We start from the raw sequence: 15664 nt of genomic DNA on the forward strand, positions 1-15664 counted from the left end.
AGAATTCTCATCTTACGGCCACCCCGTTAGCTAGAAGGTGCTAGAATCTCTAAGGACATATCAGATTCTTCAGTTTTATTATAGATTGGCTTTGGTCTCAAGGAATGATAGAGAAGAGGGGGAAAGTAAGGGAATTTTTTTCCCTAAAGTTACCAGAAATTACATTAGCTAATTATTTGTTGTTGTTGTTAATCTTCACCTGAGGATATTTTCCGTTGTTTTTTTGTTTGTTTTTGGGTTTTGGGTTTTTTTGTGTGTTTTTTTAGAGATAGTGGACAGGAGAGACAGAGAGAGAAACATCAATGTGAGAGAGACATATTAATTGGTTGCCTCCCTCACATGCCCTGACCAGGGCTGGGGATTGAGCCTGCAACTGAGGTATTTGTCCTTGACTGGAATCAAACCCGGGACCCTTCAGTCAGGCCAATGCTCTATCCACTGAGCCAAACCAGATAGAACTACATTGGCTAGTTTGATAAGGAATTTCAGGTAAATCAAATCAATATTAGAAGGTCCCTTTTTTTAAAAAAATATATTTTATTGATTTTTTACAGAGAAGAAGAGAGAGGGATAGAGAGTTAGAAACATCGATGAGAGAGAAACATCGATCAGCTGCCTCTTGCACACCCCCTACTGGGGATGTGCCCGCAACCAAGGTACAGGCCCTTGACCGGAATCGAACCCGGGACCCTTGAGTCTGCAGGCCGACGCTCTATCCACTAAGCCAAACCGGTTTCGGCAAAAGGTCCCTTTTTAAACATACCTTTTCCTCTTGCACTTTTCCGAATTTTCCATTACAGTTGAAACAGACTGGTAAGCTTCCTATGAAGTTCATTGTCTAAATCCAGAAGAATCTTTTTTGGAAATAAGAATTATAGGCCCTGGCCGGGTAGCTCAGTTGGTTAGAGCGTCATCCCAATACACCTAGGTTACAGGTTCGATACCTGGTCAGGGCACATACAAGAATCAACCAATGAACGCATAAAGATGTAGAACAATGATCTCTCTCTCCCTCTAACTCTCTTTTTAAAAATCAATTTAAAAAAATTATACACACACGGATGCTTTCATAGTCATGTCCCTTTCCCAGAGAAAGAAGGAAGAAGATCTAACCACCAACGTTAGAGCCATTAGATGCAGAAACTCCTAAGAAATGAGTGCTTTAGTTTATTAAATGGTAAACCAGCTATTAGTGAGGAAACCAGAACTTTATGTGTCAAATACCATTTCTTCCACCTCTTGCCCAAATAAGGCCTGAGGACGTTTGGGAGGATGACAAAGTGGAGCTCAGGAAGTCAGGCCTGGACCCTGAAGACAGGGCTGTGTTGGGGCAGACACCCCGTAAATCCTGGGCATTACATGTGACTCCACAAGACCAGCCCAGTCCGTGGGCACAATCCCTCCTGTCCTCAGCCCTGGCTGGTCCCTTTGTCCTGCTGGGAGCAGGCACATGGAGCCAAACCAGAGCCCCAAGGAGGCCAGGCTGCTGTCCCCTCTGTGTAGCGGCTGCCACTTCTGCAGTGGCAGGTGAAGTCCGAGTGCCCTGGCCCTGACTGTTCTGAGGAGATCTGGCAAAGCTGGGACTTCTAGGCAGTTTGCTCCTAGGAAGGTGCTGCTGGGCCGGCCTTCCTCCGTGAGTGTGTGTGGCTTTGTCGTTACAGAAACGTCTCCACCTGTGAGGTGTCCTCCTCTCAGGCCCTCAGCTCCCCTCAGCGGTCCAAGCGCGTCAAGGAGAACACGCCGCCCCGCTGCGCCCTGGTGCACAGCAGCCCGGCCTGCAGCTCCTCCGTCACATGCGGCTGGGGCGACGGCGCCTCCAGCACCACCAGGGAGAGGCAGCAGCAGACCATTGTCATTCCAGACACCCCCAGCCCCACGGTCAGCGTCATCACCATCAGCAGCGACACGGACGAGGAGGAGGAACAGAAGCACGCTCCCACCAGGTGAGACGCGTCACCTTCCGACTCCCAGAAAGGACCAGGACAGCTCATCGGGGCCACTTTCCATCATCAAACATGAAGGTCCCTCTCTCCTGGCCCCCACATTGTGGTTTCGCCCCGCCCTAGAGTCCTGGTGTGATTTCAGGGGACTAACAGACTTTCCAAAACTGTTTAAAACCAAAATAATTTGGAATCCCTTGGATATTAAAAAATAGTTATGGGCCCTATTCATTTGGGAGACTTGAGACTATAAAAACCAGACACAGGATGCCAGTGTATTTCAACCCCGTAAGCTTACAAAGCTCTGCCTCAGGCTATTGAATTTATTCCCCGTTGGTCGAAATATTTCTCCAATAGCGCCTGGGCTCTCTCAGAATTCGAAATAATTGTCCAATTAATCAGAAATTTCTGTGTCTGATTAACCCAATCTTTCAAACTGCCAGTTGGTTCTTACCCAGAGAGTATTGCTGTTTATTCCAAGTAGTGAGAACTCATTTTACTCTCCACGCGCTCCCAGGAAGGGAGAAGTGTTTAATACAGTACTTGCACGACTATCAGCCCTGGCGCCAGAGCCTCTTTTCCTGCCCCTCTGGCACAGTGGGCGCCTGGCTCTCTGCACCCCACTGGCCTCAGGACCTTAGAGATCCCAAGCTTCATGACCCCAAGCTTCAACCTGCTGGCTCTTCACATGAGGACTGAGGGCCAGGGAAGGGAGGCCTGCTCCCAAGCCCAGCACTGCCAGTCAGCACGCATCCCACAACTGGATACGAAGCTTAACATCCACATATAGGCCTAAATTATTAATTTCTGATTGGGTATAATGCCAGTAATTGGTCACCACGAATCCTTTTGATCAGATAACAAATTCCCACACTTGAGATCAATGTGAAATGTACAGATAGGGTGGTTGAAGCATTCCCCCTGTAGCTACTCTCAGTGCTTTGCTGTGTCATGGTAGGGCTGGTGTAGCTCAGTGTCCTCTTTTCTGTGTAATGGCTCAGCCTGCTGTTCAGTGTGTCTCAAGGAATGTAATGGAGCACTTCTGGTCCTAGCATCCCTCCAGGGGCCAGAGGGGCCTTGGTGTCAGGGATGCCAGGCACAGTGCTTCACTCCCCACCTGCCTATTCCAGGACTGGCCTCAGTTTCCTTTCTGATAGAGCCCTGAGTTGAGTCAGTACTCCGTTCTCCCCAGTGCCTCAAGCCCCTCAGCCCAGGAACATGATGGGCTTAGGTGGTTCCTTTACAGAGAAAGGCTCTTCCCAGCCCCAGCCAGGCCCCCGGCCTGGAGCAGCCTGTCCACACATTTATAGCCTTCGGCACAAGACAGGCCCAACAGCCTCACCCAGCCCTTTGCCACAAGTGGAAAAAAGCAGAAGCAATTTAAAAATCTGACAATTGATGAGACTAGAATGTCATTTTTGAAGAATGAGATTTGAGTTGACACAGACTCTGGACACATAAAAAGAGTCAAATTCATAGAATCAAGGAGTGGACTCTGGGTGGCCAGGGCTATCGGTAGAGACAGGGGGAGTTGGTGATCAATGGACATAAATTTTAATTGAGCGAGATGAATCCATTCTAGAGATCTGCACATTGCACCGTAGTCAACAATACTTAGATTTTATTAGGAGGGTAGGTCTCGTGTTAAATATTCTTATCACAATAAAATTTTAAAAATTAATAAAGTTAAGACCATGGTTTAAAAACAGAGAGCATGCTAGCTCTTGGTTCAAACCTGACTCTCCCTAATTAGCCGTGTGACCTTGAACAAGCAAATGACCTAAGCTTTCCATGTCTGAAGTTCATTGTTCTTAAAACCCCGTTGGAATATTCTTTCTCGCTGTGAGCGTTAGAGGAGACCACACATGGAAAGCACTTTGAACAGTAGTTGTGCACCCAGTAAATGTGACCTAGACTTTGTAATCAGTGTCATCGTGATAGAAGAGGAGTGTTGTTCACATGTAGCCTTGACTGTGGAGTCAGAGGAGGGAAGTAAGTCATGGAAGGTTTATTGGTGGAGATGAATTTTGACCCTGGTCTTGAAGGATGGAATTGACTGAGACTGGCAAATAGAAATCAGAAACGCATTCCAGACAGCGCCCTGCAGGGAGGGGTCACAGGTTTGTATCTGATCCTGTGGCAGTGTTTTCTCCATTGGGGCTGATTTCTTTACTGCTTATCTCCTTATTTCTTTTCATCATTTTAAAATGATGAAAATCATCTATTGCCATGACAACACAATGCAATTGTGAACTCTGGTGGCTTTATTCAGAAGTGATGTTCTATTAAGGCCATTAAGCAAATATTTCTCATTCTACTCTGTCTCCCTCCCTCCCTCTCTCCCTCTCTCTCTCTTCCATTAACCAATTCATAATGGGATTGATTAGCAATCAGTAATAATTAGACACTCTACTGGAATGAATCCCAGTAGAATCAGTGCATACACGCCTAAAGAATCCATAGTAATAATGCATGCTCATTTTTAAGGTGACTCATTTAGTAGCTTCCCATTTGTTCTCTAATCTGCATAGTATAACAGATAGAGCACAGATATTCCTATTAAAAACAGCTATCAGGACTGGCTGGTGTTGCTAAGTGGTTAGAGCAATGGCCGTGCACCACAGGGTTATAGGTTCGATTTCCGGTCAAGGGCACATACCTGGGTTGGGGGTCCACTCCTTACCCCCACCCTCCAGTTGGGGCGAATGCTGGAGGCAACCAGTTGATGTGTCTGTCTCACATCAATGTTTCTTTCTTTCTCTCTCTCTCTCTCTCTCTCTCTCTCTCTCTCTCTCTCTCTCCCTCCCTCTCTTCTCCTCCCTTCCTTTCACTCTCTCTGAGAGCAATGAAAAAAATGTCCTCAGGTGGGGATTAACAAAAAATAAAATGAAAAAGTATCACATTAATTCATCTCTTCCAAACCTGTCTCATATAGATCCAAGAAGGAAAGGAAATCAGCCTTAGACTGTGTTGCACTTATTTGCTCATTAGGCGGAGGGACCTCCCAGCTCCCATAACAGGGAGGGGACCCATGAAGTGTAGAGAGGCTTTATCCCACGCTCCTGGGTAGGTATCGAGACACGGACAACCAGGTTCTTCAGCCTCCTTGGTGGGAAGGCTCACTGCCTGTGGGGTTTCCATGAGGAGATGGCCCTGACTTCTCACAGGTCGTCTAGACCAAGCCGCCAGGTGCTCTGAGAAAGCCATCCCGAGTGACAGCAGGCTCACTGGTGCATGAAGTGTATGTTCAGACAGTTCCGGTGTCAGAAAATTCTTACTCACATTGAGCTGACACTTTTCCACAATTTCCAAATTTGAGTGAAGACTTTGAAATATGTACAATTTGGATTTTATTACAGCTTGGCCAAAATTAGTGTTGTGTGAGGATGTACCATTTTTAATTTACTCAGAACCTGAGGAAGGTATGGTCAGCAGGAATTGGCCGGGACTGGGTCTACATGTGAGGGATTTATTTCCTCTCCAAATCAGGAGTAAACCAAGTCCTGTGTTAAGTGTCTTTAATAATAAATCTTTAAGTCAGCAGAAGGATCCCCACAGTGGATCCTTTAATGCCACTCTCCCTAATGGATTTCACGGGTTGGAGCTGGAGGCATGTCCAAGGTCACACCAACATCCAGGCCACTGTCCAAAGTCACACCAGTAAGTGGGCAGCAGAGCCGGAACTAGACACCGCTCTCAGGACACATCTGGGAGCCAGCTCTGTCCTTCGTGTGGGGCCACCACCCAGACACACTTTCAGCAGAACCCGTCTGCGTTGTGTTCGCTTTAATCACGCAGAACTGGCTGTGAGGGAGCTGAGAGCAATGGCAGGGCAGCGCCGCCTCCCAGCATCCCCCAGGAACTGGAGCACCTTGTGTCAGTGCGGGCTGGGCTGGGGTTCCCTTTAATAGCATCTTTCTACACAACAGACACCCCACAGACTCGGGGGTTTCCCTTTGCCCAGCCCCACCCACCACAGAAAACCACTGCAGATCTCCCTGGTCTGGGTCTTTTTGAAGCAGCTCACCCTCCTCCCAGGGCTCCCTCCTCCTGGTGCCACAGCTGCCCACGATGTCCCTGCCCGCGAATCCTGCTGCCGACTCAGAGGCTCGGGGATCTTTCCTGCTGCCCCACTTTCTAGTTCTTGGGCCAGATCTCAGTGCCACGCCCACCCCTTTCTTGTTTCTGAATAAGCATATAGACTTTAAAAATTGAGATATAATTCGCATGCCATACAAATCACTCACTTAAAGTAAATAATTCAGTGGTTTGGGAGTTTTACATTAATTTTTTTAATTGTGATAAGAAAAATTTTGCCTTTTATGTTTAAGCATACACTTCAGTGACATTAAATACATTGTGTGTGCAGCCACAACCACTGTCTATTTCCAGAACTTTTCCATCACCCCGGGCAGACTCTGTACCCATTAAGCGGTAACTCCCCGTTCCTCCCTCCCCCACCCCCTGGGCACCTCTAACCTCCTCTGTCTATGAATGTGCTTATTCTAGGTACTCATGTAAGTGGAATAATACAGCATCTGTCCTTCTATGTCTGGCTCATTTCACTTAGCACAATATTCAAGGTTAATCCATACAGTAGCATGTGTCAGAACTTTATTCACTTTTATGACTGAACAGTATTCCATTACATACCACATTTTGTTTACTCATCTATTGATGGACAGGTTATTTTCACCTTTAGATTATATATTTCTTCTCCTCTCAGCCATTGGGAATAATTCTACTATGAACATTGGCATTCAAGTATCTATTTGAGTTCCTTTGTGTGCATGCCTGAGAGTGGAATTGCTGGTCATGTGGTCACTCTCTAGTTTTTTGAGGAACAAGCATATGGATTTTTTTGCTTTTAAACTGTTACAAGTGGGAGGGGTAGGTCTTTATTAATTAAAATGTATCTATTTTATCAAAATTAATGTGAAGAGCTATAAATGCATGTTCATTCCTCACCTTCTTTTGAGTTCTTGATGGTTATCATCGGTACAACCCATTTGACAGTTTATCATGGGAGGCTGTGTGACATCCACTATACTCTTTACTGGTTATTTTAAAACTTGTACCATTTACCCTGTCATGCTTTTGTACAGTCCCGCACTGAGACTTGAATCTCTTGGGCACATATGTATTGTATGTTTGTGTGCAGGAATTCTCTGTAGCACCTAGCATAGACCTTCAAGATACCTAACTGATGAGTTTTCATTTCCTTCATATCCAGCGAGTCTGCGCCTTGGTAGAATTCACTTTGCCTAGATAGGTTTTTTGCAAACCTGTTTTCACATGTTAAATGAGGTAACATAACTAATAATAATAGCAGCTAACTTTTATAGAATACTTGCTTTGTGTCGTGTACTATTCGAAGCATTTTCCTTGTATTTCCTCACTTAATTCTCCAAATAAGCCTATAATATAGCTACTGTTACTAGTTAACCACATTTTACTGATAAGGAGACTGAATCACTCACAGGTAGAAAAACTGCCTGAGGCCACACACACACACACACACACACACACCCAGCAAGTGCTGGTGTTAGACGTCTGGCTGCAGGGCCCTGTTCTCACCCCGACACAGCTGGGGAGGGACCCTGCTTGCCTGAACCAGGCCAGTGTGCAGCCCCGGGAGGAATTGTCGGGCCCAGAGGTCATAGTGCCAGGAGCTGGGGTCACACAGTCAGTGCCAAGCCCCTCCCTTCTGCCCGGCTGCCTGGGGCTCCTGAGTTGGCCCCCTTCTCTGCTGCCCTTAGGAGGCAGAGAGCGACCTTGGAAAGGGGCTGGCCTGTGGCTGGCCTTGTGACCTTGGCCAAGACACCTCCGTGATTGTTTGTCCCCATTAGGCATCTATAAATACCAGCTTCTCTCGCCAAATTAGTTGGAAACTGACCATCTTACTTAGGCAACGGATATTTCTTAAAAATAGATGACCAATATATAAAAATAGATGAAAACCCATTTTTGAAATCTTCACAGTAAACAACAGATTTTATATGCATCATCCCACCAGCCTCTCACTGAGCGTGGAGCAGAAAGAATTGGTTCCCAAAGTAACCACACAAACATAAATATCTCAGGAAAAAAGTGGTGGCCGAGAGCCATCCAAAGCCAGTTCCTCCTGTGGGCGTGTTGAGTTTAGGATGAAGAGCAGGGTCCACAGCAGCTCCCCACTAGGCTTCCTCCCAGTAGAGCCCCTCTGACCTCACCTGGACACAGTGTGCCCCTCCCCGATCCGAGGGCCGGCTCCCCGAGAAGGGGACTCTCCGAGGGCCTGGGTGCGGGCAGCACCGCCATCCCACGCAGCACCCTCCCAGCAGGGAGGTTGCCGATGGTGCGAAGTCAGCTCCGATGGCTCTTTCTCAGCACGTCTGAACCGGGTGTGGGATCAGCCCCCGGAACCTCCCTTTCTCCGTCCCTCTCTGCGTCCTGGCTGCTCCTGGGTGCTCCTGGGTGCTCCTGTCCCTCCTGCCTCCAGCCCGAGCCTCGCTCTGCTCTCCCACACCGGCCTGGGGTTCTGGGCTTTGCTTGCTCAGACGTCCCTTTCTGGTGGCTCGGTGTTGCCGCACCAGGGAGAGCCCAGGCCCACTCGAAGCGTCTCCCTCGCAGCTTCCAGAAGCGCCTGTGGGCCCGGCTCCGGCCCTCTCTCACGTCCTCATGTGACAGGTGACACTTGTGTGCCCTGCCTCCCCGCGTGTGTCCCATCCCTGCCCTCTCCGCTCTGCTCCGTCCCCTGCCCGGCACGAAGAGGGGCTCTTCCCGCGGCCGGCCTGAACCGCGGGCGTCTCACCTCCCGGTTCTGATCTGCCCTGTCCCTTTCCAGCACCGTCTCCAAGCAGAGGAAGAACGTCATCAGCTGTGTCACCGTCCACGACTCTCCGTACTCCGACTCCTCCAGCAACACCAGCCCCTACTCCGTGCAGCACCGCACCGGGCACAACACCAACGCCTTCGACACCAAGGGGAGCCTGGAGAGCCACTGCACTGGGAACCCCCGGACCATCATCGTGCCCCCCCTGAAGACCCAGGCCAGCGAAGTGCTGGTGGAATGTGACAGCCTGGTGCCAGGTAATTCAGGGCCCGGGCAGGTGACCCTCTGGAGATGGCCTTGCTCTCTGCTGCCAGCAGTTTTGTTGTGTGAGAGCTGACAAGCGCCGGGTGACTGCACATTTTGCTCAAGTCACCAAGGGAGGATTCTGCTAAACATCACGTTGTATAAGCAGCGTTTTCATTTTTTAGTTCTGTAATTAGTACCTCGATGCCTTTACAGTGGCTCTCCCTCTGATTTGGTTGGTAAATAACGAACAAGAGCCACCCAGTTCCTTGTCTGCTGGTCTGATGGACACCTGGTATGGGGAGTCCCTGACCACGTTCTGGCATCACTCCCACCAGAAGCCCTGGGGTGGGGCTGCCTCTGTGGGCAGAACCTCCCAGCCTCACTCAGCGAGGGGGAAACACCTTCCCACGTCTCAAAGGGCATGGCGAGGTGTGTGTCCGTCACACATTGCTTAATTAAAAGTATTCCCTCCAGCCCCAGCTGGTTTGGCTCGGAGGATGGAACATTGGCCCTCAGACTGAAGGGTTCCGGGTTCGATTCCGGTCAAGGGCACGTACCTCGGTTGTAGGCTCAATCCCCGGCCCTGGTCAAGGTGCATTCGGGAGGCAACCAATCAATGTCTCTCTCACACATCGATGTTTCTCTCTCTGTCTCACCCCCTACCTTCCATTCTCTCTAAAAATCAATGGAAAGCCCAGCCGGTGTGGCTCAGTGGTTGAGCATTAACCTATGAACCAGGAAGTCCCGGTTTGATTCCCAATCAGGGCACATGCCTAGGTTGCAGGCTTGATCCCCAGTGTGGGGCATGCAGGAGGCAGCCGATCAATACTTCTCTCTCATTAATGATGTTTCTATCTCTCTCCTTCTTCCTTCCTCTCTGAAATCTATAAAAATATATTTTTTAAAAAAAACAATGGAAAAATATCCTCAGGTAAGGATTAACAACAACAAAAGTATTCCCTCCATCCTGAGAAGAAAAGCTGAGATCTTAACCTCCTAGATACGTTTAGTGTCTGACCCCAGATTCAGTGTCTCCCTGGCTCAGACTCGCCAGGAGGAGAATTTGGGGGATAAAAACACACACTCACTTTTCTGCCCCGAACTATCACCAGCCCATCCAAGCCAGTCAGCGCTCTCCTGGTGGCACCATTTAGAAGGAAAAGGACAGGAAGTGCCGGAAAGCTTTTGCTTAGATGTGAGGAGTTATTGTTCATCGGCTGTTACTCATCCATCCCGTCTGGTCACCTGGGGACCTTACTGGGTGCTTGCCAGCTGCAAGGCCCACAAGGCCTGGGAGATCCAGCTGCGCCTAAGGGTGAAGAGAATGTAGGATGGGGTATTTGGGGACTTGTCCAGCCCAGAGCGGAGGTCATTCTACTGTACATGGTGGGGGACAGGAGGACTTCTCTCTCCCCAAACCCTCTTCCTGTCCAAGTCGCCAAAGGAGGATTCCACTAAACATCACGTGTAAGCAGCGTTTTCATTTTTTAATTCTGTAATTAGTACCCAGGCGAGTATTTCAGTGAGGACCTCGGCCGGAAGCAGCACTCTCTGGCTGTGACCAAAGGAACCTGCAGCAAACAGCTCATCCAGCAGGCAGATTCCTCATACTCTTCCGCTCAGACACGCATCAGATGATTGTTTACAACTGTATCCATCACACATTACCGGTTTAAGTATTTGCCACGGTGTTATTTCTGCCGTGTTGTGTGTTGATCGTTACTTAAGTACTTTATTTTATTTTTTTTAATATATTTCTATTGATTTTAGAGAGGAAGGGATAGGGAGAGATAGAAACATCAATGATGAGAGAGAATCACTGATTGGCTGCCCTGCACGCTCCCCTACACTGGGGATCGAGTCCGCAACCCAGGCATGTGCCCTTGGCCGGAATCGAACCTGGGACCCTTCAGTCCACAGGCCAATGCTCTATCCACTGAGCCAAACCGCCTAGGGCTAAGTACTTTAAATACCTTTGTCAACACCTCAAGGCTGCAGCTTGGACTCATTTAATCCATGGAGATGCTGCCCGGCTGTCACCCCAGGCGGCCAAAGCTGCCTTCACCTCTGTAGGAAACTAACCCTCGTGGCTGAATTTCATCTCGGGAGTAGACCGATAGAGTAAGGAGTTGGCAAAGAGTCTGTAGCCTGAATAAAATAATCCCGGACAGCCTCCATGTTCGTTTGGCTTTGCTCTCAGGAACGGTCCCTCAAGCGCTCTCCATTCCGGAATTAGCCCGTTTGGGCGCCCCTGAGGCTTCTCACACGAGAGCCAGTGCACTTGATAACATCCTGGAGAGTGAGGGAGTCTGTCTCCTGTAAAATGGGAGAAGTGTGCCCAGCTGGTGTGGTCCAGTGGCTGAGCATCGACCTATGAACCAGGAAGTCATGGTTCGATTCCGGTCAGGTTGTGGGCTCAGTCCCCAGTAGGGGGCGTGCAGGAGGCAGCCAATCAATAATTCTCTCTCATCATTGATGTATCTATCTCTCTCCCTCTCCCTTACTCTCTGAAATCAATAAAAATATCTTTTAAAAAAAAAGTAGTTAAAAACACACGTGATAGTGGCCCTTGCTGGTGGCTCGGTGGTTAGAACATCGGCCTGCACCCCGAAGGGTTGTGGCTCAATTCCTGGGTGTTGGGTTTGATCCCCGGCCCCAGTTGGGGTGTGTTTGGGAGGCAACCAATAGATGTTTATCTCTCTCCCTCCCCTTCTCCTCCCTCCTTCCCCTTCTCCCTCCTTCCCTCCCACTCTCTCTAGGGATCAATGGGGAAAATATCCTCTGGTGAGGATTAACAACAAAAAAATAATGTGTCTAAGAGTTGGCTCAAGATAGACCTTCTGCAGATTATGTAGGAATTGATTTTTTTCAAGTAGCCAATGCTAAATTTCTCTTGGCCTTGTTTTTGTTTTTTGTTAATCCTCGCCCAAGGATATTTTCCATTGATTTTTAGAGGAAGTGGAAGGGAAGGGAAGAGACAGAGAGAGAGAGAGAGAGAGAGAGAGAGAGAGAGAGAGAGGGAGAGAGGGAGAGAGAGAGGGAGGGAGAGAGGGAGAGAGAGAGAGAGACCATCGATGTGAGAGACATTGACTGGTTGCCTCCCGCACACACCCTGACTGGGGCTGGGGATCGAGCCTGCAGCTGCGGTACATGGCCTTGAAGGGAATCAAACCCGGGACCCTTCATTCTATATCGGCGCAGAACCAGCTAGGGCTCCCTTGGCCTTTTGAAACAAAGTGGGTGGTGCCCAGGAGAGCGGCCAGATGTCCAGGTCGAATATTCCAGCTCTGAGCTCTGTCGGCCGTGGTGCCGGCGCCGCTCTGGAAGGGGACATGGTGGCAGAAGTTACCGAAACTTTCAGACCACCCAGTGCAGCCCCCTCGTACCGTACAGACGGGTGAGGAGCCGAGGGCCAGCCTCGCCCAGCGCAGCACAGCCGCGTCCTGCCGTCAGAGGCCTGTGGAGCTACATTAGCCGTGCCCGTCGGCAGCCCCTTGCGCGGCGTGCGGCAGTGGCGGCCTGAGAGCTCCCCACTGCACTTCCCCACGGACGTGTTATGTCTGAAAAACAGAAACAGTTGCCAGCATACCTGAGAATCTCAGGGACATGTCCAACAGAAAGGAGAAAAGTGGAAGGTCCTTCTCAGTGAGCTGCGGGTTCTAAAGCACCCAGTGCCGCCGCCTCCAGGAAGCCCGTGGGTCATTCCTTGTAGAGACTCCTTTCCCCTGAGGACCTGCTGCGCAGTCTTCCCAGGGGCAGGCGAGAGGCAGGCAGGACCGCATCCTGGTGCCTGCCCGTCTTTCTCAGGACTCACATGCCCGTGGCTGCAGGACCCTCCTGGGCCGGGGAAAGCCAGGAAAGCAGCCAGGGCGCACACTGGCCGCAGCCACGCCTGGAGCCCCAGCCGCTGGCCCGGGACGCACGCCGTGTGGGTGACAGTCCCTCCTGTGTTCTCAGCCACAGGATTTCTCTCGCAGCCTCTCCGGTCTCTCGGGCTAGTTAAGTTCTTTGGAAAGCAACAGTGAGAACAGTGCGAGAACGTGTTGGAGGGATGCAAGACTAAGGGAAAATTCAGCAACCAGGTCCAAGGTGGGGCCCGAGCCAGGACTGCTGGGACCTGGGCCAGTCTCACCTGGGCCCGGGGAAGCGAGACTGGTTTGTGATTGGCCAGGCTCGGAAACGGGGCCCCGCCTGGAAGACCCCTGTTGGCCCTAGAGGGGTAGCCGAGGGCTCGGGACTGACCTGTGACCTGTTTCTCCTCCCGACACAGTCAACGCCAGTCACCACTCGTCCTCCTACAAGTCCAAGTCCTCCAGCAACGTGACCTCCACCAGCGGCCACTCTTCAGGGAGCTCGTCGGGAGCCGTCGCCTTCCGGCAGCAGCGGCCGGGGCCCCATTTCCAGCAGCAGCAGCCGCTCAACCTCAGCCAGGTAAGCCCAGCGCCCTCACCGCCCCTCCCGTGGGCAGGGGGTGCCCTGGCTGACCATGGTGTTTGCTCTCCTCCTCCGAGGCTCACCCTGGGGGAAGCTGGTGCCCCCCACTGGCTCAGGGAGTTTAAAGTCGTGTAGCTCCAGTGGCAGGTGCCAGCGCTTAGGTTAGGATGGCCACATCTCGCCAGTTCGGCCCGGCACAGGGAAAAGCACTGCGCGTGCCGTGGAGGAGGCCACGCCCGAGCCCGCACCACGGCGGTCGAGGTTTGGGGTGGAACATAAATAAAGCAGAGCCTCCGAGGGCAGAGCCAGCCTGTGCGTAAAGGCTCAGCTCGGTGCAGAGTGGACTCGGGCCGTTACCTGAGGAGCCGCGAGTGAGACCAAGGGGTTTGTGTCAGGAAGCCCCGTGTGCAGTGCTGCGCCTGGGCCGTGACCTGAGGCCGCGTCTGTCACCAGGACTGAGAATGCCGTGAGAGAGGGCTGGCACCTGTGTCTGATACACAGCAAACAGCAGAGGTTCTGAGGGCCTGGATTTTAGAGAACAAGATCTCACAGTGAAACAGCCCGTCTCTCAGAGAGGCTCTCTGCCGCTTCCCGGCCGCAGGGCGTCCGTGGGAGAGGTCTGTGACCTGTAGCTGCAGCGGCTTTATCTGTGCCGTCCCGCCTGAGGGACACTGGGCATGGCCTCCTTTCTCAGTCCCGGCTACTTTACTTCCCAGCATCCTCGGGAGGTGTCTTCTGTCACTCCCACTGCTCTCCCCCCTGCCCCCTTCTCCTCTCCTCCTTGTCTCTTCCCTTCTCTCCCCCTCCTCCCCCTTCTCCTCTCTCTTCTCTCTCCCCTCTCTCTCTCCTTCCTCCCTCCTCTCCATCCTCACTTCCCCCTCCCCTTGTCCCCCCTCCCCACTTCTTTCTCTCCTCCCCTCCTTACATCCCCTCTTCCTCCCTCCTTTCCTCTTCCTCTCCCTCCTCCCTGTCCTCACTTCCCCTCCTCCTCTTCCTCTCCTCCTCTCCCTCCTCCTCTCTTCCCCTCCCTCCTCCTGCCCTCACTTTCTCTTCTTCCTCTCCTCCCTCCTCCCTCCTCCTCTCTCCCTCTCCCTCCTCCTGCCCTCACTTCCCCCTCCTCCTCTCCCGTGTGTCCAGCCCCCAGTGCAGCCCTCTCCTGGTGCTTCTCCTTGTCCAGGCTCAGCAGCACATCAGTGCAGACCGCACCGGGAGCCACCGACGGCAGCAGGCCTACATCACTCCCACGATGGCCCAGGCTCCGTACTCCTTCCCGCACAACAGCCCCAGCCACGGCACTGTGCACCCCCACCTGGCTGCCGCCGCCGCCGCTGCCCACCTCCCCACCCAGCCCCACCTCTACACCTACACGGCGCCTGCGGCCCTGGGCTCCACCGGCACCGTGGCCCACCTGGTGGCCTCCCAAGGCTCGGCACGCCACACCGTGCAGCACACTGCCTACCCGGCCAGCATCGTCCACCAGGTCCCCGTGAGCATGGGCCCCCGGGTCCTGCCCTCGCCCACCATCCACCCGAGTCAGTATCCAGCCCAGTTTGCCCACCAGACCTACATCAGCGCCTCTCCAGCCTCCACCGTCTACACTGGATACCCACTGAGCCCCGCCAAGGTCAACCAGTACCCGTACATATAGACACTGGAAGGGGGCACGCGAGGGCGGGGCAGCTGGGCGTCTCGCTCTGAAGACGCCGCACAGCAGCAGCGCGAGGGCCGGGCCAGGGCGGGCGGGGCACTGATGACACTTGAACTAGGAAGTGTGAGGACTGAGCCGAGAAGAGAACATTTTTAAAAAGAAGGGATTCAGGAGGGGATCTATGCTTTTTATTTTAAAAAGAAAAAGAAAAAAAGAAAACGTCGGTAACAAAAACACAGCTCACGAACCCATTCTGCACCAAACTGGAAAGGAGAAGAGAGAGCGATGGAAGATTCCAGAAGGGGGGCCAGTTTCTGAAGAACTTTATCTATGAACTTTTCAAAGGTTATTTTCATATGGCAGCAAGTGACATTTAAGAATTTGCTGTCAGGGGACACCTGATATGGAAATCCAATAGATTTTTCATGGTTGAACATGAGAATTAGGGATTTTTCCAGAACTCTAAAGGGTCAACAGCCCTAGAGGTCAGGCCGCGGCCTGCGAGGCTGATGTGGGTGGTTGGGCTGTTCTGGCTCCTTGGCGGGGGCGGGGGAGGGGGGGGTGGCCAGGCCGCAGAAACCC

General features: G+C 51.7%; 1 protein-coding gene across 2 annotated transcripts in view; it reads left to right on the top strand.

Moving 5' to 3' along the window:
- The window catches only part of HIPK2 (homeodomain interacting protein kinase 2), a 165748-nt gene extending 150509 nt beyond the window's left edge, over nt 1–15239 (top strand). For both annotated transcript variants that reach the window (XM_079785534.1, XM_079785535.1), the window contains exons 12-15: nt 1662–1943; nt 8767–9011; nt 13271–13431; nt 14612–15239. In XM_079785534.1, the coding sequence (XP_079641660.1) occupies nt 1662–1943; nt 8767–9011; nt 13271–13431; nt 14612–15082 (1159 nt within the window). In that variant the 3' untranslated portion in view covers nt 15083–15239. The remainder of the gene's footprint in view (nt 1–1661; nt 1944–8766; nt 9012–13270; nt 13432–14611) is intronic.
- Nucleotides 15240–15664: the final 425 nt, after the last annotated feature.

This window comes from Cnephaeus nilssonii, assembly GCF_951640355.1.
Source record: "Cnephaeus nilssonii genome assembly, chromosome: 12".
NCBI lineage: Eukaryota > Metazoa > Chordata > Mammalia > Chiroptera > Vespertilionidae > Cnephaeus > Cnephaeus nilssonii.